This window comes from Zootoca vivipara, chromosome 10 (assembly GCF_963506605.1).
Source record: "Zootoca vivipara chromosome 10, rZooViv1.1, whole genome shotgun sequence".
Classification (NCBI taxonomy): domain Eukaryota; kingdom Metazoa; phylum Chordata; class Lepidosauria; order Squamata; family Lacertidae; genus Zootoca; species Zootoca vivipara.
This window is the reverse complement of record NC_083285.1, coordinates 47438714-47463700: the sequence shown is the minus strand read 5'-3', so window position 1 is coordinate 47463700 and position 24987 is coordinate 47438714. Positions and strand designations below refer to the sequence as shown.

Below are 24987 nucleotides of genomic sequence, written 5' to 3'. Positions count from 1 at the left end.
TTTCCCACCACATAGAAAGGAGTTGGTACCAGTGAAAGAAGTGTGTGAATAAAGTGTTGAACCTTCCCCTGCCTGCACCTGATTTCCCCACAGTCTTCTCCCTCTGGCCCCATAGTTCTGCCCTGACCACCACTGAATATGCCATTTCAGCTGGAAGAAAAGCTCACGGCAAAGGACTATGGAGATGTAAGCAACAGATTAGGGGAGGTTTCAGTGTCCCTCAAAACTATACCCAATTTGCTCTTATGAGTACAAATTGTTAGGGCTCCGCCAGATTTGTTTACTGAGCATGCATCTTGAAAAGGTTACAATAAGGCAGATCCACACCATACATTTAAAGCACATCCAATGCACATTTAAAGCAGTCTTCCCCAAGACTCCTGGGAACCGTAGTTTAAGTGTGCTGGGAACTGTAGCACTGCGAGGGGGAAAGTCAAAGTTCCCAAGATACTTTGGAGAAAGCCATGTGCTTTAAATGTATACTATAGAATTATTGAGCATTCAGTCATATTTGTCTGTGAGTTATATGACAATGAGCATTCATTCTGATTTGCTTGTAGCTTCTCATTTTTCAGGGCCTATCCTGTCACTTTCCTAACCATATAAAGGCTGTGGCTTTTAAAAAAAACTGGGATTTGTTGTGATAGGACTACAGAATGTTCTAATCCACTTTAACTGCACAAATCTAAATTTCCAGTATTTGCTTGAATTTCTCCTGCAAAAGAGTGACACCCTGAGGCACTCCCATGTCCCTCTTTCTGCACATTTGGAGTTGACCCCCACTCTTTTCATTATTATTATTATTATTATTATTATTATTATTATTATTAAAGATTTTCTTGGTTTACAAAAGTAAAGTGGACGCTTGGGTTGCGAACGTGATCCATGCGGGAGGCACATTTGCAACCCGCAGCATTTGCAACCCGCAGTGCTGTGTCTGCGCATGCACGGGTCACGATTCGGCGCTTCTGCACATGCGCAAAGCACGATTTAGCATGTCTGTGCATGTGCGAGCGCCGAAACCCGGAAGTAATCTGTTCCGGTACTTCTGGGTTTTGCATGGTGCGCAACCCAAAAACGCGCAACCTGAAGCGTCTGTAACCCAAGGTATGACTGTACATGCCTTGTCTCTTTTTTCAGGTTGTACAGTCTTTCTTACAGTTCAGTTACATTTGTTATGAGACATTAGTATTGAGTACAGTATAAGGTTGGGGAAGAAGTCCCACAAAAGATATGCAAAATAATTAAACAGGTATTAGAACTCACCCCATTACTGAACATTTGCCAAGATCATAATGAACACTCACATTATACAAAGCTTATAACCCACCTACTCTCAGCAGCCAGAAGCCTCATAGCCAGACACAGGAGTAAACATGGACTAGTGTTACCAGATCCCCCCACCTTTTAAGCTGCAAATCTACTGCAGACACTTTTCCTTTGACCCAGAGGTGACTCAGATGTCTTAACAAAAGATCTCTGGACAGATTGTTAAAGGAGTTTACACAGTGATAGTGTTTTGAGTCCTTTGGGGATTGGGGGGGGGGGAATCAGAGACATTTTGATTTCCATTGTGTTAGTAAGCCCCCTCGCCCCACCTGGAAGTAAACATTACAATTTTTCTGTTCCAAGATGAGAGGATGCTCATCAATAAATAGCTAAATCCCTTTGTATTGAGAAAATGTTACATGTAAACGCTAACAAACTGATGGTCTACAAACCACATTTATCAATTAAAAGAGCTGCTTGTTCATTAAAGGTAAAGGTAAAAGTACCCCTGGTCGTTAGGTCCAGTCACGGACGACTCTGGATTGCGGCGCTCATCTCACTCTATAGGCCGAGGGAGCCAGCGTTTGTCCGCAGACAGCTTCCAGGTCATGTGGCCAGCATGACTAAGCCGCTTCTGGCGAACCAGAGCATCGCACGGAAACGCCGTTTACCTTCCCACCTATTTATCTACTTGCACTTTGATGTGCTTTCGAACTGCTAGGTGGGCAGGAACTGGGACTGAACATTGGAAGCTCACCCCGTCAAGGTCGGCAAGCCCTAGGTTCAGTGGTTTAGACCACAGCGCCACCCGCGTCCCGCTTGTTCATTAAAGAGGAGTTACAGTACTTCTGTTCTCTGGTTTTGATTGCTCTTAGTTGCAGTGTGGGTTCAAGTCCAGGAGTTCTCTCTCTTTTGCCCCTGATGTGACTCTTGTTCTCCTGCTGGGGTTTGAGCATTGTGGCCTAAGCCAAGATAAGTGGTTTCATACGAATTGTAAGTACTGCCTTTGATATTTGTTTGTTTAGATGTATATTAGTAATTTATTATTGACACTTCGACCTGCTGCCACTTTGCTGACCGCTACATAGCCTCAAAGACCATAAAGACTGGTTTGCCTTTCGGTATTTATTTGTATATGCTATCTGCTTGACGTTTGGTTTTGGCTTCTGTGTCAGCGTTTGTATATGGTTCTCTTCTTTTTGTACTAATAATACTTGATTGAAACTTGATTGAATCTTGTGCCCTTGCGTGCTGCTTGTATTGTATTGGACTTTTGAAGAAATTGGCAGCATTAACCCATTATTTCAGTTTTTGGGGTTATATTCACATCTTGCCCCTTGTGCGGCTCCAACTCCTGCCTCCTGCTTCCCAATCCCCTGCAGTGAGCCAGTAGAGGTTGCTACTGTCATATTCATATCTGTGGCTCTCCTGGTTACAGTAGCCACTGGACCTGACCCTAGGCTATATAACATCTACCAGGGTTTCCCAAACTTGGGTCTCCAGCTGTTTTTGGACTACAACTCCCATCATCTCTAGTAGGATTAGTGGTCAGGGATGATGGGAACTGTAGTCCACAAGGGCGACCCAAGTCTGGGAAACAGTGGCCCACTGAGATGAATGTGAACTAGAGGCCCTGTCTGCACTATCCATTTAAAGCAATATCATGCCACTTTTAACAGGGATGTCTTCCTGCAAGGAATCCTGGGAAATGTAGTTCCTCACAGAGCTAGAATTCTGGGAGTTCCATGGGAAGCGGTGCATAGTGCAGATGGGGCTTTGAAAAGTTCCAGACCAGATGCTCAGCGCTTAAAGCAGATTTGATTGCATTTGAAGGAGATTACTGGAGAGTTGGTTGGGTTTTTTTTTTTACTATTTGAGTTTATATACAAATACAAAAGTTGCGTATAAATGGAGGCACAGCTTAAAACCCTCTTCAATGTACATTTCACATGTACAGCCGCCAGAGAACTGCACACAAGTGCTTGAAAGTAAGAGCACAGATGTTATCGATCGACGGGAAGGGGCGGGGGAGGGGGGAAGGCAGACTTTCCCCTTTCCCTGTTACTGAGGCAGGGCGAACTGGTGTTCCGAAGAAAACCGAGTAGTCGATGGAGCATCGTTGGCTTCTGGGGTCGTTCGACTGCCGCGGCTGGCAAGACCGGGAAGGGGCGGGCCCTCGCGGCGTCTCGGAGGCGGGGCGGCGGGTGAAGGAGGCGGCGCTTCAACCAACCAAAACCCCGAACAACAACAACAACGGCACCCAGAAGCCCCCGCGCCCGCAGTGGCTTCTTCCTCCTCCTCCGTCGTCGCTGCCGCTGAGGGCCCTGCTTCGTCTCCTGCAGGGAAAGGCTCGCCGCTATGAAGCTCCGCGTGCGGTTGCTGAAGCGAACGGTTCTGCTGGAGTTGCCAGGGGAGGAGCCAACTCTGGGGGACCTGCGCGCGCACATCTGCCAGACGTTCTTGCCCTCTTGCGGTTACAGGTATCGTGTGAACCGTGGCCGGGAGGTGTGTGTGAGGGAGTAGACGCGCGAGCTGCGTCACGAGCAAGGAGCCTTGCGGGCAGGAGCAGCTCCGTTTGGCTTTCACGGCCGCCGTTGCTGGGCTAGATCGAAGTCACCTTTGGGCCCAGAGGAGGAGGACGGCGGCTAGAAACGGGGAAGAGCAGTTTCTTTGCCGCCGGGAAGGTACTGGGTTCCCCCATTTTTTGGCAGGGCTGGGAAACACGCCTGGGGGCCCGGTATTGTACCAAATGGACCAGTGAAGGCGTCTGACCTGGGGTACATAAGGCAGTTTTCTGTATAGCCCACCTTTTATTTATCTTACTTTAAACCTCTGGCGCGCTGCGCTGCTTACAGAAGAACGAGAAAATTGTCCGATGTGATACAATGGCGATGGCAAAGAGTGGAGGCTGTATATGCATTTGTCAAAAGGAAATAATGGAGGCTAACAATGCCTGTTTGTCATAGCTGCCAAGTATCCCGTATCCGCCGGGAAAACCCCTTTTTTCTTACCGTTTCCCGGCGGTCTCCCGTTTGGCGAAAAATCCCGGCATTGTCCCTTTAGTTTGCTTCTTCCCGGCGGCCATTTTTCTGGTGCCGCTTTGCCCTTCTATGGGCACCAGAAAATGCCGGCGTCGGCGTCGGAAGTCGCTTCCGCGCATGACTGGAAGTTGCGTGACGCGACTTCCGGTTGCGGTTTGCCCTTCTATGGGCATCAGAAAATGGCGGCGCCGGCGTCGGAAGTCGCTTTTACGTGTTTCCGGTCATGCGCGGAAGCGACTTCCGGCGCTGGCGCCGCCATTTTCTGGTGCCCATAGAAGGGCGAAGCGCCACCAGAAGTTGCGTCACGCAACTTCCGGTCATGCGCGCGCTGCCGATCCCGGATCTTTACGATCCGGACTTGGCAGCTATGCTGTTTGTGTGTCTATGTACCGGTACAGTATATATATACCCGTATGTATCTGTATCTGTAGTACACCCCGTCAGACTTGTCATGACGGAATAAAATAATGTCATGCAGGAATAAAATAATGGGTGAGTATCCATTCACTTATTTCTTCAATTGGCTTTCTCTTACTTTATCACAAATCAGACCTAAACTGAAGGCCCATAATGCAAGGCCCCTGTGCTGCTTCACTTTCCCTCCCTTCTAGAACTTTTAACCGCTTGTCTTTCGTTTCTTATCTGCTTATGTGAGTTGTAATCACTTTTAACTATTTGTTTTTATCCATCTCCTCTTCTGAGTCTTATGTGCTTTCTTTTATTCACATGTTTGTATCTTATGCTGGTCTGCGATTGTAGTAGTAGTACTAGTACTAGTGTTGTTGTTGTATCTTACTGCATTTATACAATGTTACCGGTAATTTGCGGGTACTGTACTAGGATAAGGGAAGAGTTACCTAAACTGAACTGTGGAAAATTGAGGCCTTGCAGAGTTGATTGGCACATGTGAAACTGAAAGTCAAGAGCACAGTTTCGTTTATTGACTACAGCAGAAATAACAACGCTATCGCTGCTTATTACTGTGTGTGTGCAAGTGAATGATAAGTGAAAGAGCTGTGGCTCCTGGAGGTGGAATACTGCAGGCATCTGGCTTTGAGAGAACTTGGTTGCTATACATTTAAAGTTTAAATTGAATTAGAAGATGGAACCATTACATTTGCTACAGCAGTGTTATTAAAACATGCATTGCTGATTCCTTCCTCCGTTATTATGGAACTAATAATTTACCTGCTGCAATTACTAATGAACTGTGGTTGATTCTAAAAGGAAAGTGGAAGTTCTCTGTCACCTGTTTTTGCATGTAGAGGGGGAATGTGTGACCCTGAGACTCACTATGACTTGTTCACAATTGCCCAAACCATGGCTCTGGTTCACTTCCCACCCATCATGTGTTCAGTGGAGAGCAGTTCAATTGAAGCACATTCCTTTGCAGGAAGAAAACAGAGGGGTATATGTCTCAGCAGAGAGGTAGATCTGTGTCCCTTGCAAACATGCAAAAAGCAACCCACACATTGCACAGTGGCATACATGCCATTTTCAGGATACACTTGCATTATGTTAGAGACTTTGAATAGCCTTAAAGCAAGACTTGCAGTTTCAGCACACAGTGACGTTCATATCTGGAATTAGGGAGTGATTTTTGTCTTCTGCACAGTCTGGATAATTCAAAGGTGTTGGAGAACTTTTTCCTAAAAAATTAACTTCATAAAAAAGTGAAGAAAATGGAAGGTGACAGCTTTAATTCTTAGTAATTACACTCAATATTTGTCCCTGTTTCCATGGGGAATAATTAGCATATGTGAATCTGTGTAAGAAGGGTGTGTGATTCTGTGTGGGTCTGGAATGTACTCCCCCATGACCTTGGGCTACTCTCAGCTTAACCTGCCTCACAAGGTACCAGTACTTGTGATGAAAAAAATGGGGAGGAAGAGAACTGTATGTCATCATGAGCTCCTTGGAGCAAAGGTGGGATGTAAACATAAAAATTAAATAGCTTTCTACTGGGCTAATATGACCCTCTATCTGGAAAAGCTTCCAAATTCCTGGCTTAGATTATTGTCTGATGTAGTTAACATAAAAAAGCTATTCACTGCAGCGTGTCTGGTCCCATCCATATGGGATGCTTATGACCATATGCATGTTGGCAATGGGCTACAGTAACCATTACAGTAACCACAGTTAATTTTTTGTTTGTTTGTTTGTTTGTTTCTTTCTTTTTTGCAGTTCTGATTCCAAGGTTGTAATAACCTTGAACAAGAAAGACTCCCTCACAGGAGAGCAGGAAACCCTAACATCGTTGGGGGTTGTTTCCGGAGACTTGATATGTTTGGTGTTAGAAGAGGCTGATGCTGCACCCAGATTACCTGCATCTATTTCCTCATCTGTGCTTCCATCACAGAATCATGAATCATCACCATCTACTTCAGATCCATGCCAAAGCTGGCCCAGGAGCCCAGATAGTGAAAAAAGCAACAGGCACGTAGCAGACCATAAAGTCCAAGATGATGTCCAAATGAGTGACAGTACGGTAAGTCCATAGGAACTAAAGATGCTCTCACTTTTTAATTTTTTTAAAAATAAGTGCTGTGTCTTGTGTGAAAAGAATAGAGGAGAAATGTGTAGCAGCTTAAACCACATTAGAGATACTACCTGTTTTATGGAAAGCCACCCATTTTTAAATTTTCTCTTGGTCAGTTCCCACAACTGGGTATACATACATCATTTTATTTGTATGTTGCCTTTCCAGAGTTAAAACCATGCTCAAGGCGGCTTATAACATGAAGAATGTGACATAACTGCAAACATAACAAGAGAAGTCATAAACTTCTCAATAAATAAATATCGATAAATAAAACATCAAAAAGTGTACAACAAAGTTGAACCATTTCCTCATAAATCATAAAATGTAAAAATAAAGATACAAAAAAATTATTCTTAATAACAGCAACAACTCTCCTCCCAGCAATGCCCCCCCAACAATACTGCAACCCAATAGTATGTTCAGCATCCTTTGCTTTTGTAGCCACAGTCAGTCAGGGCCCCACTCTCCCGAGCCAGGCAGAAAAAGGCCAGACTTTTTCTAAATACCCAACTGTATCGGCAGCATTACTATCTCAAACAGCAGATAGTCTGAAACCTAGATCATGTTGTTTCACTTTCTCCCATGCTTATTATGGCTACTTTTTGAATCCCCTGTTTCTGCTGCTCTCCTTTCAAGGCAGAATCCAGCCAGGAGTTTGCTTCAGAGACTGTCTCAGGTGACCTTGACATTCCAGAAGCTGTTGGTTCCTACCCTTCAGAGCCAATGCTTTGCTCTGAAGCTACAGACGGGCAAGTGCCGCACTCACTTCAGACCCTCTACGACACTGCAGAGTGTACCAGTGCCAACGATGCCTTGATTGTTTTGATACACCTTATCATGATGGAGACGGGTTACATACCTCAAGTAAGCAAAAGAAGTGAAAGACCAGCTTCCTCTGAAACTCAATGGGGAGGAGAGGATAGTAATGTTGCAGTGTGCTAGTTGATCCTGGTGGCTTCATCTCCTCTCCCATCTCCTGATTAACAGAGGCCACATTCTCTTTTCCCCACATTACACCGACTCAGGTTCAAGCCATAGTTTGTGTCTGATGTGTGAGGAACCATGACTTGCATTAGATGTGTCTGTAATGTGAGGAAGTACACATTCATGAGGATGACTCCAAATTTACAAACTTGTGTTTCCAGGAAGCTAGCTCGAAGTCTACCCTGGGGGCCCTGTGTGCTTGCATATTAAGAGATTTTTGTGGATTTTCTTTTGGATACTAGTGAAGATAACTTGCAGGTTAGAATTCAGGTTTTAAGGCAGGGGGCATGTGAATATAAGTTTGTGGGTGGAGAGAACGTGTCTAAAGGGGTTTTTGGTTAAGAGCTCTGCCTTCATTAAGCAAAGATTTTTGGAACTGGAAAAGTGTTTTTTTTATTCCCCACCCCCATATTTTGCTCCTTTCCATCTAGAAAGCTTGGAGTGGGCAGCACTTCTTTAAAGTAAAATATTACCCCCTGGAAAATGTAAAATTATCAACATCATGTTAAAAATATCCTTCCTACATGCAGAATCTTTGAATTTTATTTTAAATGTCTTATTTTTTGTATTTGATGCTAGTTGTCTTGGACATAGTTCATGGATGTATAAATCTTTATAGTAAACTATAAAATCAAGCCCATGTACCATCATAACAAGTATTATAAACTGTGTACAGTCCCCACATAAGAAACCAAATTGTGAAGTGTCACAATTGTAAAGCAGGTTAAACACAAAATATACTGGGTTTGATTTGATGGAGCCTACTGAAGTTTTTGGTATGGTGGTTTTAATTTGCATTCAGTTCAATGTCTTGGATTTTAAAAAATGTTCTTTGAAAGTCCCCACCCCCAAATATTTGCTTGACAGTCACATGAGAAATCCTAAAAAAAGGTTTTTTTCAGACTAAATCAACATGTGACGCGGTTAGACTTATGTAAGACCATTGGAATTGGTGGAAATTCAGGCCATGAGAATGTCTGTCCCCTACCTGAGTCCTGTCTGTTCCAGCCCAGCTTGGATTGTACAGTACAAGACAGGGCAGTATAAATTGTACTGCTGTGATATCCTGACCCCTGCAGTGTCAGCTACAAACATTGCAGAATTCAAACGTTCAGAATAAAAGTCCCTAGTCATTCTCTAGTTTTATGGAAATATCACTTTTCAGGAGGAGAGGAGGCTGGAGACTGCCACAGTAACTGTTTTCCCCCTGCCCATTTCCAGGGGACGGAAGCAAAGGCAACATCAATGCCTGAGAACTGGAGAAGCAAAGGTGTTTATAAGCTGCAGTATACCCACCCCCTCTGTGAAAATGGATTTGCTGCACTTACTTGTGTGACTTTGGGGAACCTTATTGTTGTCAACGGTAAGAGTGTTCTTGAAAATACTCTGGTTGAAAGCTACCTTGTGACTATCGCTCTTTGCCTCTCAAGTTTCTTCCAATGCAGAAGCCTGAAATGAGCTTCCATTGAGTCTGAATATTTTCTGCTATGGCATCAGCACCTGTGGGCTATCAAGCACAACCAAGGTGCTTTCCTGTATTGAAATACAGGACATCGTAAATAAATCTCAGTGTAACTTTACCTCTGGGATGGAAATTGGATATTTTTATTAAGATATGGACTCACTTCTGAGCTAGCAAATTCTCATTGGTATAGTAATGCAACTATTCAGTATAATTCTATAATAGAAAAGCTGACTTTTGTACAGATGCTGCTGACTGTGTCCATTTCTGCTAGCACTAAGTGCTTCTAGCAAGTGCCTCTTTTACAGTAATTTGTTTGGTGTAAACTAAAATAATCAGTTAAGCATAAATAAGTTATCAAATCATCCACCCAACAGAAAATGAAGCTGGGCTACATCTTCAACACTTGTTCCAGTACATAACAGAGCCTCTGCTTCCCAATCAATCAAATCGTTTTGCTGTTTCCTTTCCTTTTACCATTTTAGTAATCTTGATTATACATGCCATATTCTAAAATCTCAAACTATTCACCAACAGATTAATATTTTCCCATCTCATGGACCTGACTTGCAGTCAATAATTGTAAAATTTTAATGTCATTGAATTCCAGTGGACCTTTAACACAAGCAGATAGAGCAAAGATTGGATTCAGAATGAGGCTTTCTTTGGCAACTAAATGTTGCATTCTTATTTTGAGGATGATCCCCCCCCCCAATTATGTTTTCTCGTTGTCTTCTTTGTCTCTTGCAGTAATGTTAAAGATTGCTGATGACATCAAAAGTGTGAAGAGGCTGCAGCTTCTGCCAACATCATTCATTTGTTTTGAGAACTCGGGTACTTTTTTATATATAACTTTTCAGTACATAATTTAATGTGCTCCTGACTTTCAGGTGGTCAGTCTTGGTCTTCAGTGAAGGGCTACTGTGAAATGTAGCATTAATGGGCTTGGGCAAATTTGACAGATGAGTGGGGAATGCCTGCCGAAGCAGGGCAGCAGGTGTCTTCCAAGTTGTGTAACTGTGTTGTCTTTTCACAGTTTGCTGAAACTGTGTTTGAGATTCCAGAAGACCTTGTGGGCTCCAGGCAGATTTTGAGGTCCCTGAAAGATGATACCACAAAGGAAAGGACAATTGGCTGCCAGTTGTGCAGAAAAGATTCCTTGTGTGTTGCAAGCAGGGAGGGGGAACTGGCAACTGCTTGCCACAAAACCTTTCTGAGCATGCAGTGGAATATAATCCTTTATTAATGATGCCATCCACTATAATTATCAAGTTAGTCGAGAAATGGCAAGATGTCTTTCATATTCCTCAAATATTTTAGTGTAGGGCAATGGGACCCCCCCCCCAAAAAACCGGTAACATTATAAATATGAGGAATTTAAAGATGAAACACAGTAGTGCTGTTTAAGTGTTCATTGATGCTGAAATGGTGGGTAGGTGTATGTGTAAACACCACTTTACAGGCCTTGCTCCTGACATCCGTGAGTCTGCAGATAGATCATGCAAATACACATAGGCGTCTGTATATACACTCTGTATCTTTCCATCTATCCAGGACACAAATGGGAAATCTTGTACTTGTCGCTATGTAGAGACGTAGTCTGTGAAAAGGTGGAGGTTAGGGCTGGAGTGGGTGCCGCAGTGCTGATCTTCCTCTCCCGTCCCACCCTCTGCTACCATTTCTGGATGGCTGAACTCTGAACATACCGTATTTTTCATTCCATAAGACACACTTTTTTCCTCCTAAAAATTAAGAGGAAATGTCTGTGTGTCTTACAAAGCGAATGTGTGGTCCCTGGAGCCGAATTGCCCAGGGGCTAAAGGCAGATCGTGCTTTTTTTTGTTTTTAAGAAAGAGCTAAAGGCTAACAAGAGGGAATGAGCATTGAAAGTAGCCCACTCAGCAGCTGATTGCAAGAGATCAGGGAGGGAGATAAGACAGTTAGCTCCCTTCCTGGCCCCTCTCGGCCCCTTGCCTAGGCCTCAATTGTTGTCTGCAGAGGGAGACATGTGACTGGCTGATTAGAGTATCTGTCTGGAAACTGTAGAAATGGGTCCCTTTCCTAGAGAAGCTGCAAAATTGTGAGTCGAACCCCATAAAAACAGGATTTTTCCCCTTTGCAAGGAAACTCAGCAACTTTGAGCTGATCCTAAAAATGGAGCTTTACCCCTTTGCAAAAAAGATGCACAACTCTGAGATGACCCCCCCCCCCGGGCTTTCCCCATTTGCAAAAAAAGCTGCACAACTTTGAGCTGATCCTCAAAAAAGTGGAGCTTTCCCCCTTTGCAAAAGAAGCTTCCTCAAATATTTAATGGGGGCGGGGGGCAAAGGCACCTAGGCCTCTAGGAGTTGGCGGCTATGCCTAGAACAATTCAAGAAAGCAAAATATTTTTCTTCTTGTTTTCCTCCTCTAAAAACTAGGTGCGTTCTATGGAGCGAAAAATACGGTAACTGGTGTCAATCTAGAAGTCTTCAAGTCAGCCTGCTAGCTTGGTTTAGTCTTGTGTAATGACATGCATTTGGCCAGCAGAGGGTGTTGCAGCATTGAAACTGTATGGCAGAACGTAGCAGCGTTTTCACATAGGTAATAGGGCTTCATATAACTAGCTCTTGTCTTAAAATACTTAAAAGACTCCCTCAGTGTTTATTATTTTAAGAACTGCTGTAATGGGCTATAGCCAGTGACGTCATCCTATTAGCACAAGGGCTTCTGTCTGTGGATCAGAGCTGCTTCTTCCTGCATGCCTCTGCACTCCTGGATTTGTTCTGGGAGTTCCCCCAACCCTCTGGAACAGATTTGGGAGGAACAGAGGCCACATAAAGATAGAGAGAGGAATCCTGTTGTGCAAGCAGAAGTAATTGCACTGATGGGACACCTTCATTGCATACAGCTCCATATAATCTACCCTCCCCTCCCCTCCAATGGCAGGGTCCTGAATTTGTAGTCAAAGCAGACTCTCTTCACCTAGATGCGCTACTGCAGGGGTAGCTCACGTTAGCCAACAATATATGTGGAATGCTAACCCCCACCACCCCCAGCCAGCATGGCCAGTGGTCAGGAGTGATGGGAACTGTAGTCCAGAAACATATGAAGTGTACGATGTTAGCTACCCTTGCTCTATAATCATAGAATCATAGAATCATAGAGTTGGAAGAGACCACAAGGGCCATCCAGTCCAACCCCCTGCCAAGCAGGAAACACCATCAAAGCATTTTTGACATATGCCTGTCAAGCCTCTGCTTAAAGAACTCCAAAGAAGGAGACTCCACCACACTCCTTGGTAGCAAATTCCACTGCCGAACAGCTCTTACTGTCAGGAAGTTCTTCCTAATGTTTAGGTGGAATCTTCTTTCTTGAAGTTTGAATCCATTGCTCCGTGTCCGCTTCTCTGGAGCAGCAGAAAACAATCTTTCTCCCTCCTCCATATGACATCCTTTTATATATTTGAACATGGCTATCATATCACCCCTTAACCTTTTCTTCTCCAGGCTAAACATACCCAGCTCCCTAAGCCGTTCCTCATAAGGCATCGTTTCCAGGCCTTTGACCATTTTGGTTGCCCTCTTCTGGACACGTTCCAGCTTGTCAGTTTCCTTCTTGAACTGTGGTGCCCAGAACTGGACACAGTACTCCAGGTGAGGTCTGACCAGAGCAGAATACAGTGGTACTATTACTTCCCTAGATCTAGATGTTATACTCCTATTGATGCAGCCCAGAATTGCATTGGCTTTTTTAGCTGCTGCATCACACTGCAGACTCATGTTAAGTTTGTGGTCTACCAAGACTCCTAGATCCTTTTCACATCATTCAACCTTGCGAATAATTCCATAAAGACTGGCCTACACAATTCCATAAAGTACTGGCCTACACAAAACTTTACTATTTCAGAGAAACATACCATATTTTTCCATGTATAAGACACCCCCCTGTTTTTGTGGACCCCAAATTAAGAAAATGGGGGGAGATTTTATCTGTGTATAAGACAACCCCCAATTCTAAACATATTTTTAAAGAAATAAACCTAGTCTTAAACGCAGAAAAAGACGGTAATTGTTGTGGTACATCACATTTGGAATAAGATCAGCTCTTTTTCTGCTTAATTGTTTAAAGGTGACATTTGCTGTAGAAAATAGGGTGAGTAGGAATTTGCAAACTTATGATGTCCAATCTTTTTTTTAAAAAAAGCGAATGTTGCAGGAATATATAAGGATCTTCAGAAGCTATCACGTCTCTTTAAAGATCGGCTGGTGTACCCTCTTCTGGCTTTTACCCGGCAAGGTAAGAAAAGCACTGAAGGAAGCATATAGTGGATCCTTTGTGAAAATAGTGCTTTGTCACACAGTGGCTAAAAAAATATATTAAGAGTGCAGTGCCAATTCTCTTTCTCCAACTTCTCCATTAGTTTCCATGTTGCTTTTGGTTATTAAGTGCATAGGCCCACTAGCTTTGAACTCACCACTGAGATGCATTGCATACTTCTGGTATGCGAAACTGTCTTTGCCTACAGACTCTGTAGGCTTGTATCTGTGTTCATGGGCATGTGAGTGTGTGAATCCTTGGCTTCTAAGGTCTGATGCTCCTCCTTAGGATTTACCCCACCCTCTAATCAGTGCTGGATTGCTTTCCAGTATTCATAAATCAATATACTGTATTTCTTCCCCTCAAGTATAGTCATGGTTGCAGCGAATGACCTACAAAACTGAATAAGTGCCAATTGCTAATTTGGGAAATGTTACTAAAATAGATAAAAATCTGAAATTGCCTTTTGAAGTCTAAAAGAGATTCATGTTTCATTTAAGGGGCAAAGACCTCTTCTGTTGAGCCAGCTGGAGAGTCTGTTTCCTCTGTGGCTTGAGAATATAGAAAGCAATAAAAGGCTGGCTTTGATCTGTATGGGTTCTCTCCCCCCACCATCCCTGGACTGATGAAAAACTATAGAATGCAGCATATTGAGCAGAGCTAATGTCATATTGTAGTTGCCTCAGATTTAGGTTCCCAGACCTTGGATGTGGCACTTGTCCAGTGTGTACATTTCTGAGGCCATAGAGGAGTTTGGTTGTTAGGACCAAAATAGATGTGATGTTTGGTGTTGCATAGGCGATTTAATTACAAAAAAATCCCCCAAATGGTGGCCAGTGAGTATGTGTGTATGTAGGAGCATGAAGAGAAGAGATGGACTCTAGCCTTTTGCTTCTGCCATAGTCCTGGTAGAACCCCTGCCCCAGCCACACCTGCTATTCCCACAATTTAATTTCCAATTGCGGCAGAGTGTAAAGCTTCCCTCCCATTCACTTGCCCCAGTCTGGCTCAGCACCCCTTACTGTCAGGTTGGCAACCTGGTTTCACATGCAGTGCCAAACTTCAGGCCAAATGTCTCACCTGGTTTGTCCCATTTGCGGACAACCATTCATGCTGCCAATTTTTCCCAGAGAAGCTTAGTCTCTTTAATGATTACAATGGGAATAGCTGAGAGGTAGAGTTATTTTTCTTAAGTGCCCCCCCGACACACCTATTTTCTGAGTGTATGTGTGTGAGATGCCTTAGTGAAGTTGCTTGGCCAGGCTGATAGCTGGACCTGATACTGAAACAACACATAGCTTGCCCTGTGATCCTTCACTCCCTTTGGAACATCAGTCTTTGCCTTAGAAATTTAGGTGTCACTTGTAGTGGTAGGTCCTGTAAGTCACTTGGACAAATTCCTGACCTCTGTGTTTTGAATTCTAGCCACTAGTAGCATTGAACATGTACAGTTGACCACTGGAAACCCCCCATAGAGGACCAACTGAACGCTACTAATAATAAATCAGACTGTTGGTCTGCCTTTTCCAGTTGTAACCATCCTGACAGGGTCTTGGAGAGATGGGTTTCCTAGTATTTCCTAGTATTTCTGTTAAGGATCTTTTACTGATGATATTGAACCTGAGATCCTCCCCATGCAAAATCATGTATTTTACTGGCGCTTCACCAGACACATTAGTGACAGAGCCTAAAGGATGGGCATTAGATGTAGGCTGAATATATTACACTGCTTATATTTAATTTTGAACTGGTGGTGCTTTACTGTGCTGGCTTGTACTCAGTGGTGGCTTTATTGTCTCTCAAGCACTGCTGTCATTTAAAAAAATGAGGCCTGTCAACCATTTTGTAGGCCATTACTAAGTCATAAAAGAGGGCATAGTACTGTATTCTTGTTCATTACCTTGATAAAAAATTATTTTCATTTTGAGGTTTTTGCTCTGAAAGCCATTATCTATCAAGCTGCATTTTAACAGCAAGCCTTGTATCTGACAGCAGTTTGCGATTGTATAAACCATATTATAATAAACTATATTTTATTACAGCAGCACTGTGGATGATGCCATTTTCTCCACCTCAATTCTTTCTTAATTAGCTCTGAACCTCCCAGATGTGTTTGGCTTGGTGGTCCTTCCACTGGAACTGAAACTAAGGATTCTCCGACTCCTGGATTTCCGCTCACTTTTATCTTTGTCTGCTGTTTGCCATGACCTCTATGCTGCTTCAAATGATCAACTACTGTGGAGATTTGTGTACCTGCGGGATTTTAGAGGTGAATTCTTACTCACTTCCTCTTACAATACTTAGAGGTGAAATGGCAGGCTTGATCCCAAGCCTAGTTGTATTAAGTGAAGAGCAGCTCGCAAATAATCAAGGAATAGTTACTGGATAAAAGGGTGCAGCCACCAGAGAGACTTGTGGTATTGTATCTGCTGGAAGGTTTTTTTAAAAAATAAAACAATAAAATAAAAATAAAACACAATACCAACTTCCTGAATTAACTGGAGTATGTTTTCTCCGGTACAGAAATGTCTTATGGGATTGTTGTATTAGAAACTGATTTCTAGTTTGTGATTTCTGCTTAGATCCTGTTACCAGCCCCCGAGATACAGACTGGAAGGAAGTGAGTGACTGTCTTGCTTTAAAAAAAAATCTAATGCAGTACATGTTTTTAAGAATAGGCATAAGCTTTAGCTTCTAAGCTAAATAAAAGTGCAATCAGTACAGCATACAAACTTGTGTTTGAATACTCAGTTGATGCCAACCTGTATAATAATCTGTGGAATCTGAGGCCTACAATCTCTGGTCTCCTTTTTTTGGGTGGGGGTGGGGGAATTTTATTTAAAGAAAAGAAAGGGAGGCCACCCTAGTTGGACATCTTCCTCTAAACTTGGAAGTTGTTCAGAACATCCTTTGATTTGGGGGCAGTTGTGTTGGGGAGTGTGATACTTTGAATAATGTTTGGACTTAAATGCATATTGTATTTATCACTACAGTTAGGTTAAGGCTTTTCATTTGTGTTTTTTCCCACAGCTCTACAAGAAAAAATGGAAGCAGAGGAAGGAAGCCCTGAGGTGGCGACACATGATGTATCTACCCCCTCTCCTTCCTGTGCCACTTCATCCTAACTCGATATATCCCAATCCTTTCCTTCCCAATCCTCTTTATCCCCCAATGATCATTGGTGGTGAATATGATGAAAGGCCATCAGCTCCATATATTGTAGACCCGATCCACTCCCTCTTTTCTGGCCCTATGGAGCTTCCTCAGCTTTCTCCCTTAGATCCATTCCTTACTTTCAGGCAACACCTTGATTCACTTCCAGATCCTTACCCCACACTCCCAGGAAGAGGCAGTCGGGCCCGTCCGATTGATAACCGCCGTGGATTCATGTGACTGCAGCTTGGCTTTTAGGGCTTTAAACATACCTGCTCATGGGTTTGCTTTCGCACTGTAGGATATTTCAGCTACAGGGTTCAGATGTCTGGTTGTCGTTGTTTTTAATTATGGCAGTGCATATGTACTATGAGATCTTGATTCTGGGGGTTTGGGCTCAACGCCATGCAAATGACCAGTGCTGCCTCCCTTGGAACTGGAGGGACTTTTCTGAAAGAACTTTGTGGAAAACTAATTCTTTTTGTTACCATCTGCAAACTGCTTCTTAGAAAGCAAAAGGTGGTTGGCCTTAGCTACATCAGATAAAGAGCACTTTAAACACAAAGCATTATGTTGGTCTGGACTGTCTTTTTCTTTAAATAGGTCTGTTAAATCGATGTGGTGGAGATTTCCCCCAAATAGCTGGCCTGATTAGATTTCTCTTCCATGAGAGAACTTCCTGTTTTATGCAACATCTGACATATGGAAAGCCCATGGCCCCCAAAATGTATCTGATTTTATTCGCCTTCAGACACCACCTGTTGCTAAGTCTTTTTCTCTTTTTTATTACTTGAAAAGCAAACTTGGTGTTCAGAACTTCAATGCACAAACAATACAAGGTAAAAATGTTTTTTGTATACACTTGAAAGAATAAAACATTGAACAGTTTCAACTACAGACAGTTGAATATAACATGCTACAATGCAACCTAGAAACTAACCATGAGTAAGAAAGAATGCCAAAAACTGACAAAAAGACACTGCCTTCGTGTGTTGAATGATTCTTCTACCAAGAAAGAACTTTTAAGGGCATTATAAAATGACAGAACTGACTCTGTACAATCAAATATGGTGAGCACTGTGTGGCTTGTACTAGAGGTGAATGAGCCCAAGACTTATTTTCACTAATTGTAAGCAAAGGGATATTTGCAAAAATACTTAGTTGTGGCTTGTTTTATATGTTTGCATACACAACTGACAGGACGTAAAAGATGTAACTATCCATAGAGCCAGTCAACCTGATTTGTGTTCAAAGAATCCCAAGAGTAAAGGCGGCGTATGGCTAGAAAAAAGGATTGGCTGGTAAGGGGAAATTAATTACAGGTGATTAGATTAAGAAAAACCAATGTTTTCAGCTGATTCAGATGCACTGATTAATATGCCAATTTACTTTAAAGTCCCAAGTTTTTGTTTGATTGGGTTAAAATAAGGCTTCACATAATGCTGTGAGAGAGAAAGAAAGCATAGGTTTTTGACTGATTGCAGCTTTAGATACACATCCCCGAATGGTATGGTTTCTGGGTGTGTATAGAATGTGTACTCTGTTAAGAATGAGGTTTCTAGTTTAGTTGTACAGTATTGCTTTTCACTTCACTAAGCTTGCTCTAGCAATTGACCAAATAAGCTTTAGGGATGTCACAGTATTTCTAAGCATGCTGTGTTAAAGGTTAGATACTTAGTTCTTGTGAAGCTTTGTTAGAATCATAGAGTTGGAAGAGACCACAAGGGCCATCCAGTCCAACCCCCTGCCAAGCAGGAAACACCATCAAAGTGTTGAGTCAGTGCGCTACTGGATTGTAACTTGTGAGCACAGATTTATACTTAATGTTAGCATATAATGGGGTAAAGTGCCATAAGCAACTTACAATGTTTTCAGTTGAGAACATGCCCAAACTAGTGCTTTAATATAGCAGTAGAGTTCTGATGTGCTACCAAACAACAAGTGCCTTCTAGATACACTTCTAAGAGTCTTCTGGTATAGTGGCAGGCTTCCACCAGGCCTATCTGTTGCTCCATACACTGGGCGTAGATAAAATTGAAGGGCTTTCTCTTTAGCAATACCATTCCATTGGTGTAGTTTGCCTCCCCCCCCCCCCTTTTGATAAGGTGGCCTGTTGGTGGGAGGGGTAATTTATAATTTCTATAGCAGCCCTTTCTGCACTGAATAATATGTGAATTATTGTATCGTTTTGAGGTAGGTTAAAATACAGTAACTTGCTTGAAATGGATCTCAACACTCCCGTGCAGGGAACACCCCGCACTAGCAATCTCCAGAGGACACGACTGTTCTGATTTCGGCTTCTGTATTCATAAAATTTTTGAGGTCAAAAGGTCTAAGAAGCTCAGTCAAGGGATAGAATAGTCAGAGTTATATTGCTGCCCTCTGTGACATTGCAAAGTTGGAGTTAGACATGGCTTTGTTGGAAAGATGTTTTGAAGAAAATAAAGCCTTTGAGATCAGGCCATTATGAGCATTGAGCCCAGCATAACATAGGCTAGTGCTGTGCCTGACCAGACAACACAAAACCTTCCTTTATAAACAGCAAGTTTCTGGATCCTAGCCATTCATATTTCCAAGTGCTGAATTATTCTTCAAAGCCTCAATGCAATCCAGATTGCTGCTAAAATTAAAATGCTTGTGATGGCTGTTGCTTTGTTTAGTGTTTCCCCAATGTAATGTGATGTACCATATGGCAGACTTTGCAGAGTGCATGAAAAGTAGCACCAGAACTGAGACCTGTGGGCTTGGCTATTAGTAATGGTTTGCAGGAGAATTGCATATTCAGCTTGTTTTAAAAGTGAGTGAGCCACACGTTAGGATTAGTGAGCTGCATGTGTGGTGTGACTTCATGCAACTTCAATCTAATTTAGAGTGCTGAAATGGGAAGTGATGTACTTTGTGATAGCCTCATCAAAGATTTCCAATTGTATCCAATTCCAAAGTATCTTAAAATAAATTAAGACTGTTTTATATTGTAGTGAACTGGAAATGCACTTTAAATTACAGTTGTAAGCAAGCAAAGACTTGCATATTTTTTCCACCTGTGGTTGGTGCACTAACATGAAATTGCATTTAGGTATTTTAACTCATTCCCTGGGATCCGTCCAAAGAAGCTGTCTGTTCTAGCTCCAATCTGAGAAGCTTGCAATGCTAATATGCTATGTCCCCGGATGTGTTGGATCTCCCATCCAAAGGTTTGACAGCTGTCAAACACTTTAGCAGGTCCCTGAAAATTGCTCTGCTTCTTTTTATTAATGTGTTTGGGACATGGTTAACAATTCTGTAAGGTTTTTATTTTTTTTAAATCTGCCAACCAAGAAGATGTCACTTCTGTGTCAAAAGAAGTTTGCTTCGCAATAATATATAAAAATGATACACTGAAAAGTTATCTCTTTTGGGTGTGGACCAGTGGTTCTTGTTCCATTGGGGTTTATGTAGGAAAGCCTGTTGCATAGCAGAGGTTCTTTTTTTAAAAAAAAATATGTATCAGTGCTGTGATCCTTCAAACTGATTAAACTAAAATACTGATGCTTAAGGTGCTGTGAAAAGGACACCCAGAAAGACAGCTTCAAGGGATTCTGTTTGCAGAATCTGAACTTGTTTGCACACAGTGCCATTCGTAAGGTGAATGAACAGTAGCAGTTCACCCCATCTGCCACAGGCTCTTGTCCATCCATATGTCTGCTGGGAAACCTGTGGCTGAAGGTTCATGTTCAGACCTTGGCCTAAATGTGGATGCTAAGGGGTGGGAGTAGGGGGAGGAATCAGCAAAAAGTGTGGCAGAGAAAAGGACAACAGTGCCATTATTAAAACTGCCTCCAATGGAATGTGGCTCTTGATGGGGAAAAAAATGTTCCTCATCCCTGGCCTAAATAGCAGTTTTAGAAGTTTGAAGAACTTCACATGTACTGCAAGATATGTACCCTTTACTCCTCAAACCTGAGGTAGGGAGTAAAGAATGTGCATAGCAGGCCTTTGTTCTGATGTTCTAGGGCAGGGGACCCCAAACTAAGGCCCGGGGGCCGGATGCGGCCCAATCACCTTCTAAATCCGGCCCGTGGACGGTCCAGAAATAAGCATGTTTTTACATGAGTAGAATGTGTCCTTTTATTTAAAATGCATATCTGGTTTATTTGTGGGGCCTGCCTGGTGTTTATACATGAGTAGAATGTGGTCCTTTTATTTAAAATGCATCTCTGGGTTATTTGTGGGGCATAGGAATTTGTTCATATTTTTTTCCAAAATATAGTCCGGCCCCCCACAAGGTCTGAGGGACAGTGGACCGGCCCCCTGCTGAAAAAGTTTGCTGACCCCTGTTCTAGGGGATGGATGCAAGTAGGGGGGGCCTGGAGCATGGGTGGGTGCACAAGACCCCGCCCTCTTTTTGCTGTGCATGAGAATAGGTTTTACAAGAAACTACTCTAGACGCTCCTGGGGAAGTTCAAGGTAAACACAGAAAAAAACGAATCTGCAAAAGTAACCCCCCCCCCCCCCCAGCAATTGCTCTCATTTTATGCACAGGGATTAATCGGAAAACAGGCTAGCAAACGACTTCCTCAGGTTGCGGATGGTTTCAGCTTTTGCCTCATCTTCATTGGCTACTCCCCGCTGTGAGGATTCTGAGAGGCTGAAAGTGTTTGTCAGGGACTGTGACTTGCTGAAAGAGAGAGGGGGGTGGGGTTGAAGAGAAGAATGAAGATATGGCCAGTTTTCTCACAAGGGCAAGCTAGACATTTTGGCAGCTATGGAGGCTCCAGCAGGCTTCAGTTTCAACCCTTGCCTTTCTGCCACTGAAAATAACAGCAGAAGCTACCATTGCCTGCTACTCCTGTGTGCTACACTAAATCATCCAATCTTGTAATAGACATGGGCAGTGTGTGCAAAGGGCAGGAACTTCACCTGTCAATATTTGCTCTCAGTTTCTCATTTTCCCAATCTTTACATACAGTTCTACACATTTCTGCAGCAAGGTGAGATTATTATTAAAATCCTCAAGAAAACAAGCACATTTGTATGCAGTTTGCATTTTTGCAAGCAATGTTCCCTAATAGGCATGATTGTAGGCTATTTTCACAAATGCGTGCATTTTTATGCCCACTTTGCCCTAGAACAGCGTTTTTCAACCAGGGAGCAGTGGCTCCCTGGGGAGCCATGGGCAGCACCAGCCTACACCCTTCCCTCCTGCTTGTCCAGAGAGCAGCTCAGAAGTGCAAGTGAGCAAACAGGCAGACAGGCAGTGTGAGTGGTGCCATTTCCCTGGGCAAAATCCTGCATGTTCCTCAATGGCGAGTGGGTTGACTTCCTCTCCTTTCCTTTCCCCCTCTGCCCTCCCCTCCCCCCTCCCCCCAGCAGGCAGTAGGAGCTGCAGCAGCAGCCTGGATCCCCTGAGCCATGGCACTGTGAGAAGCAGCTGCAGCAGCCACGAGCCCCTCCCAGTATCCCCCTCGACCAAGCAACCTGCTCCGGGTTAGTTGGGTAACAATGGCTACACTTCCCACCCTGCAACTCTGCTCCTGCCTTGCCCAGGCTGCTTGCTCTGCAATTTGGAGAAGTGCAAATTTTGAGGTGTGTCTGTGTTTTGGAAAGTTTCAGTTTGCCTTTAAATTTGAACTATCCCTACAGAGTGGTGGTGAAGATTGGGTTCCTCTTCCTTAGCGCTGTGCCATTAGGTACACCACTGAGCTTCTCGTATCCCTTGCAACAATCCTTGTGCGTCTTGGTCTGCCTGTGCCCAAAAATGAGTCCACTCCTGCCACAGGTGGTCAGATGTACAGTGACTAAGAAGCTGCCACCTGCTATCTCCCTCTTTCTGCAGTGTACACACACTGTACATGGAAGTGGAGGAAGGGCTCCTGAAAGCAGCTGTGTGATTTATGCAAAGTACAGAATCACATTTCTGTCATATGGAGCAGCCACAGCCTTGTGAATAATTGTTGTTGTTTAGTCGTGTTCGACTCTTCATGACCCCATGGTCCAGAGCATGCCAGGCACTCCTGTCTTCCACTGCCTCCCACAGTTTGGTTAGACTCATGTTGGTAGCTTCGAGAACACTGTCCAACCACCTCGTCCTCTGTAGTCCCCTTCTCCTTGTGCCCTCCATCTTTCCCAACATCAGGGTCTTTTCCAGGGAGTCTTCTCATGAGGTGGCCGAAGTATTGGAGCCTCAGCTTCATGATCTGTCCTTCCAGTGAGCACTCAGGGCTGATTTCCTTCAGAATGGATAGGTTTGATCTTCTTGCAGTCCATGGGACTCTCAAGAGTCTCCTCCAGCACCATAATTCAAAAGCATCAATTCTTCGGCAATCAGCCTTCTTTATGGTCCAGCTCTCACTTCCATACATCACTACTGGGAAAACCATAGCTTTAACTATACGGACCTTTGTCAGCAAGGTGATGTCTCTGCTTTTTAAGATGCTATCTAGGTTTGTCATTGCTTTTCTTCCAAGAAGCAGGCGTTTCTTAATTTTGTGGCTGCTGTCACCATCTGCATTGATCATGGAACCCAAGAAAGTAAAATCTCTCATTGCCTCCATTTCTTCCCCTTCTATTTGCCAGGAGGTGATGGGACCAGTGGCCATGATCTTAGTTTTTTTTATGTTAAGCTTCAGACCATATTTTGCGCTCTCCTCTTTCACCCTCATTGAAGGGTTCTTTAGTTCCTCCTCACTTTCTGCCATCAAGGTTGTGTCATCAGCATATCTGAGGTTGTTGATATTTCTTCCAGCAATCTTAATTCCAGTTTGGGATTCATCCAGTCCAGCCTTTCACATGATGGATTCTGCATATAAGTTAAATAAGCAGGGAGACAATATACAGCCTTTTCGTACTCCTTTCCCAATTTTGAACCAATCAGTTATTCCATGTCCAGTTCTAACTGTAGCTTCTTGTCCCACATAGAGATTTCTCAGGAGACAGATGAGATGATCAGGCACTCCCATTTCTTTAAGAACTTGCCATAGTTTACTGTGGTCGACACAGTCAAAGGCTTTTGTGTAGTCAATGAAGAAGTAGATGTTTTTCTGGAACTCTCTAGCTTTCTCCATAATCCAGCGCATGTTTGCAATTTGGTCTCTGGTTCCTCTGCCTCTTCAAAATCCGGCTTGCACTTCTGGGAGTTCTCGGTCCACATACTGCTTAAGCCTGCCTTGTAGAATTTTAAGTATAACCTTGCTAGCGTGTGAAATGAGCGCAATTGTGCGGTAGTTGGGGCATTCTTTGGCACTGCCCTTTGGGATTGGGATGTAGACTGATCTTCACCAATCCTCTGGCCACTGCTGGGTTTTCCAAACTTGCTGGCATATTGGGTGTAGCACCTTAACAGCATCATCTTTTAAAATTTTAAATAGTTCAGCTGGAATATCATCACTTCCACTGGCCTTGTTATTAGCAGTGCTTTCTAAGGCCCATGTGACTTCACTCTCCAGGATGTCTGGCTCAAGGTCAGCAACCACACTACATGGGGTGTCCGAGACCTCCATATCTTTCTGGTATAATTCCTCTGTGTATCCTTGCCACCTCTTCTTGGTGTCTACTGCTTCTGTTAGGTCTTTACCACTTTTGTCCTTGATTATGGTAATCTTTGTACGAAATGTTCCTTTCATATCTCCAATTTTCTTGAACAGATCTCTGGTTTTTCCCATTCTGTTGTTTTCCTCTATTTCTTTGCATTGCTCATTTAAGAAGGCCCTCTTGTCTCTCCTTGCTATTTTTGGGAAATCTGCATTCAGTTTCCTGTATCTTTCACTATCTCCCTCGCATTTTGCCTGCCTTCTCTCCCTCGCTATTTGTAAGGCCTCATTGGATAGCCACTTTGCTTTCTTGCATTTCCTTTTCATTGGGATGCTTTTCATTGCTGCCTCCTGTATAATGTTACGAGCCTCCATCCATAGTTCTTTGGGCACTCTGTCCACCAAATCTAAATCCTTAAACCTGTTCCTCACTTCCACTGTGTATTCATAAGGGATTTGATTTAGATTGTATCTTACTGGCCCAGTGGTTTTTCCTACTTTCTTCAGTTTAAGCTGGAATTTTGCTATAAGAAGCTTTTGATCTGAGCCAGAAGTCAGCTCCAGGTCTTGTTTTTGCTGACTGTATAGAGCTTCTCCATCTTTGGCTGCAGAGAATATAATCAATCTGATTTTGATGCTGCCCATCTGGTGCTGTCTGATGTTGTCTCTTGTGTTGTTGGAAAAGAGTGTGATAACCAGCTTGTTCTCTTGACAGAACACTATTAGCCT

The 24987-nt window shown here is 43.3% G+C and overlaps 2 protein-coding genes across 2 annotated transcripts in view; one reads left to right on the top strand and one right to left on the bottom strand.

Moving 5' to 3' along the window:
• Positions 1-3486: 3486 nt before the first annotated feature.
• FBXO7 (F-box protein 7) lies at positions 3487-20077 on the top strand. Its single transcript, XM_035128442.2, has 9 exons — positions 3487-3749; positions 6495-6798; positions 7489-7716; positions 9058-9199; positions 10049-10132; positions 13484-13576; positions 15690-15866; positions 16180-16217; positions 16628-20077. The coding sequence occupies exons 1-9, from the start codon at positions 3628-3630 to the stop codon at positions 16988-16990; spliced, it is 1551 nt and encodes a 516-aa protein (XP_034984333.1). The 5' UTR covers positions 3487-3627; the 3' UTR covers positions 16991-20077.
• Positions 20078-20188: 111 nt separating this feature from the next.
• Positions 20189-24987, bottom strand: part of SYN3 (synapsin III) — a 180193-nt gene continuing 175394 nt past the window's right edge. Inside the window, exon 13 of the mRNA XM_035128441.2 lies at positions 20189-21407. Within this exon, the coding sequence (XP_034984332.2) occupies positions 21275-21407 (133 nt within the window). The 3' untranslated portion in view covers positions 20189-21274. The remainder of the gene's footprint in view (positions 21408-24987) is intronic.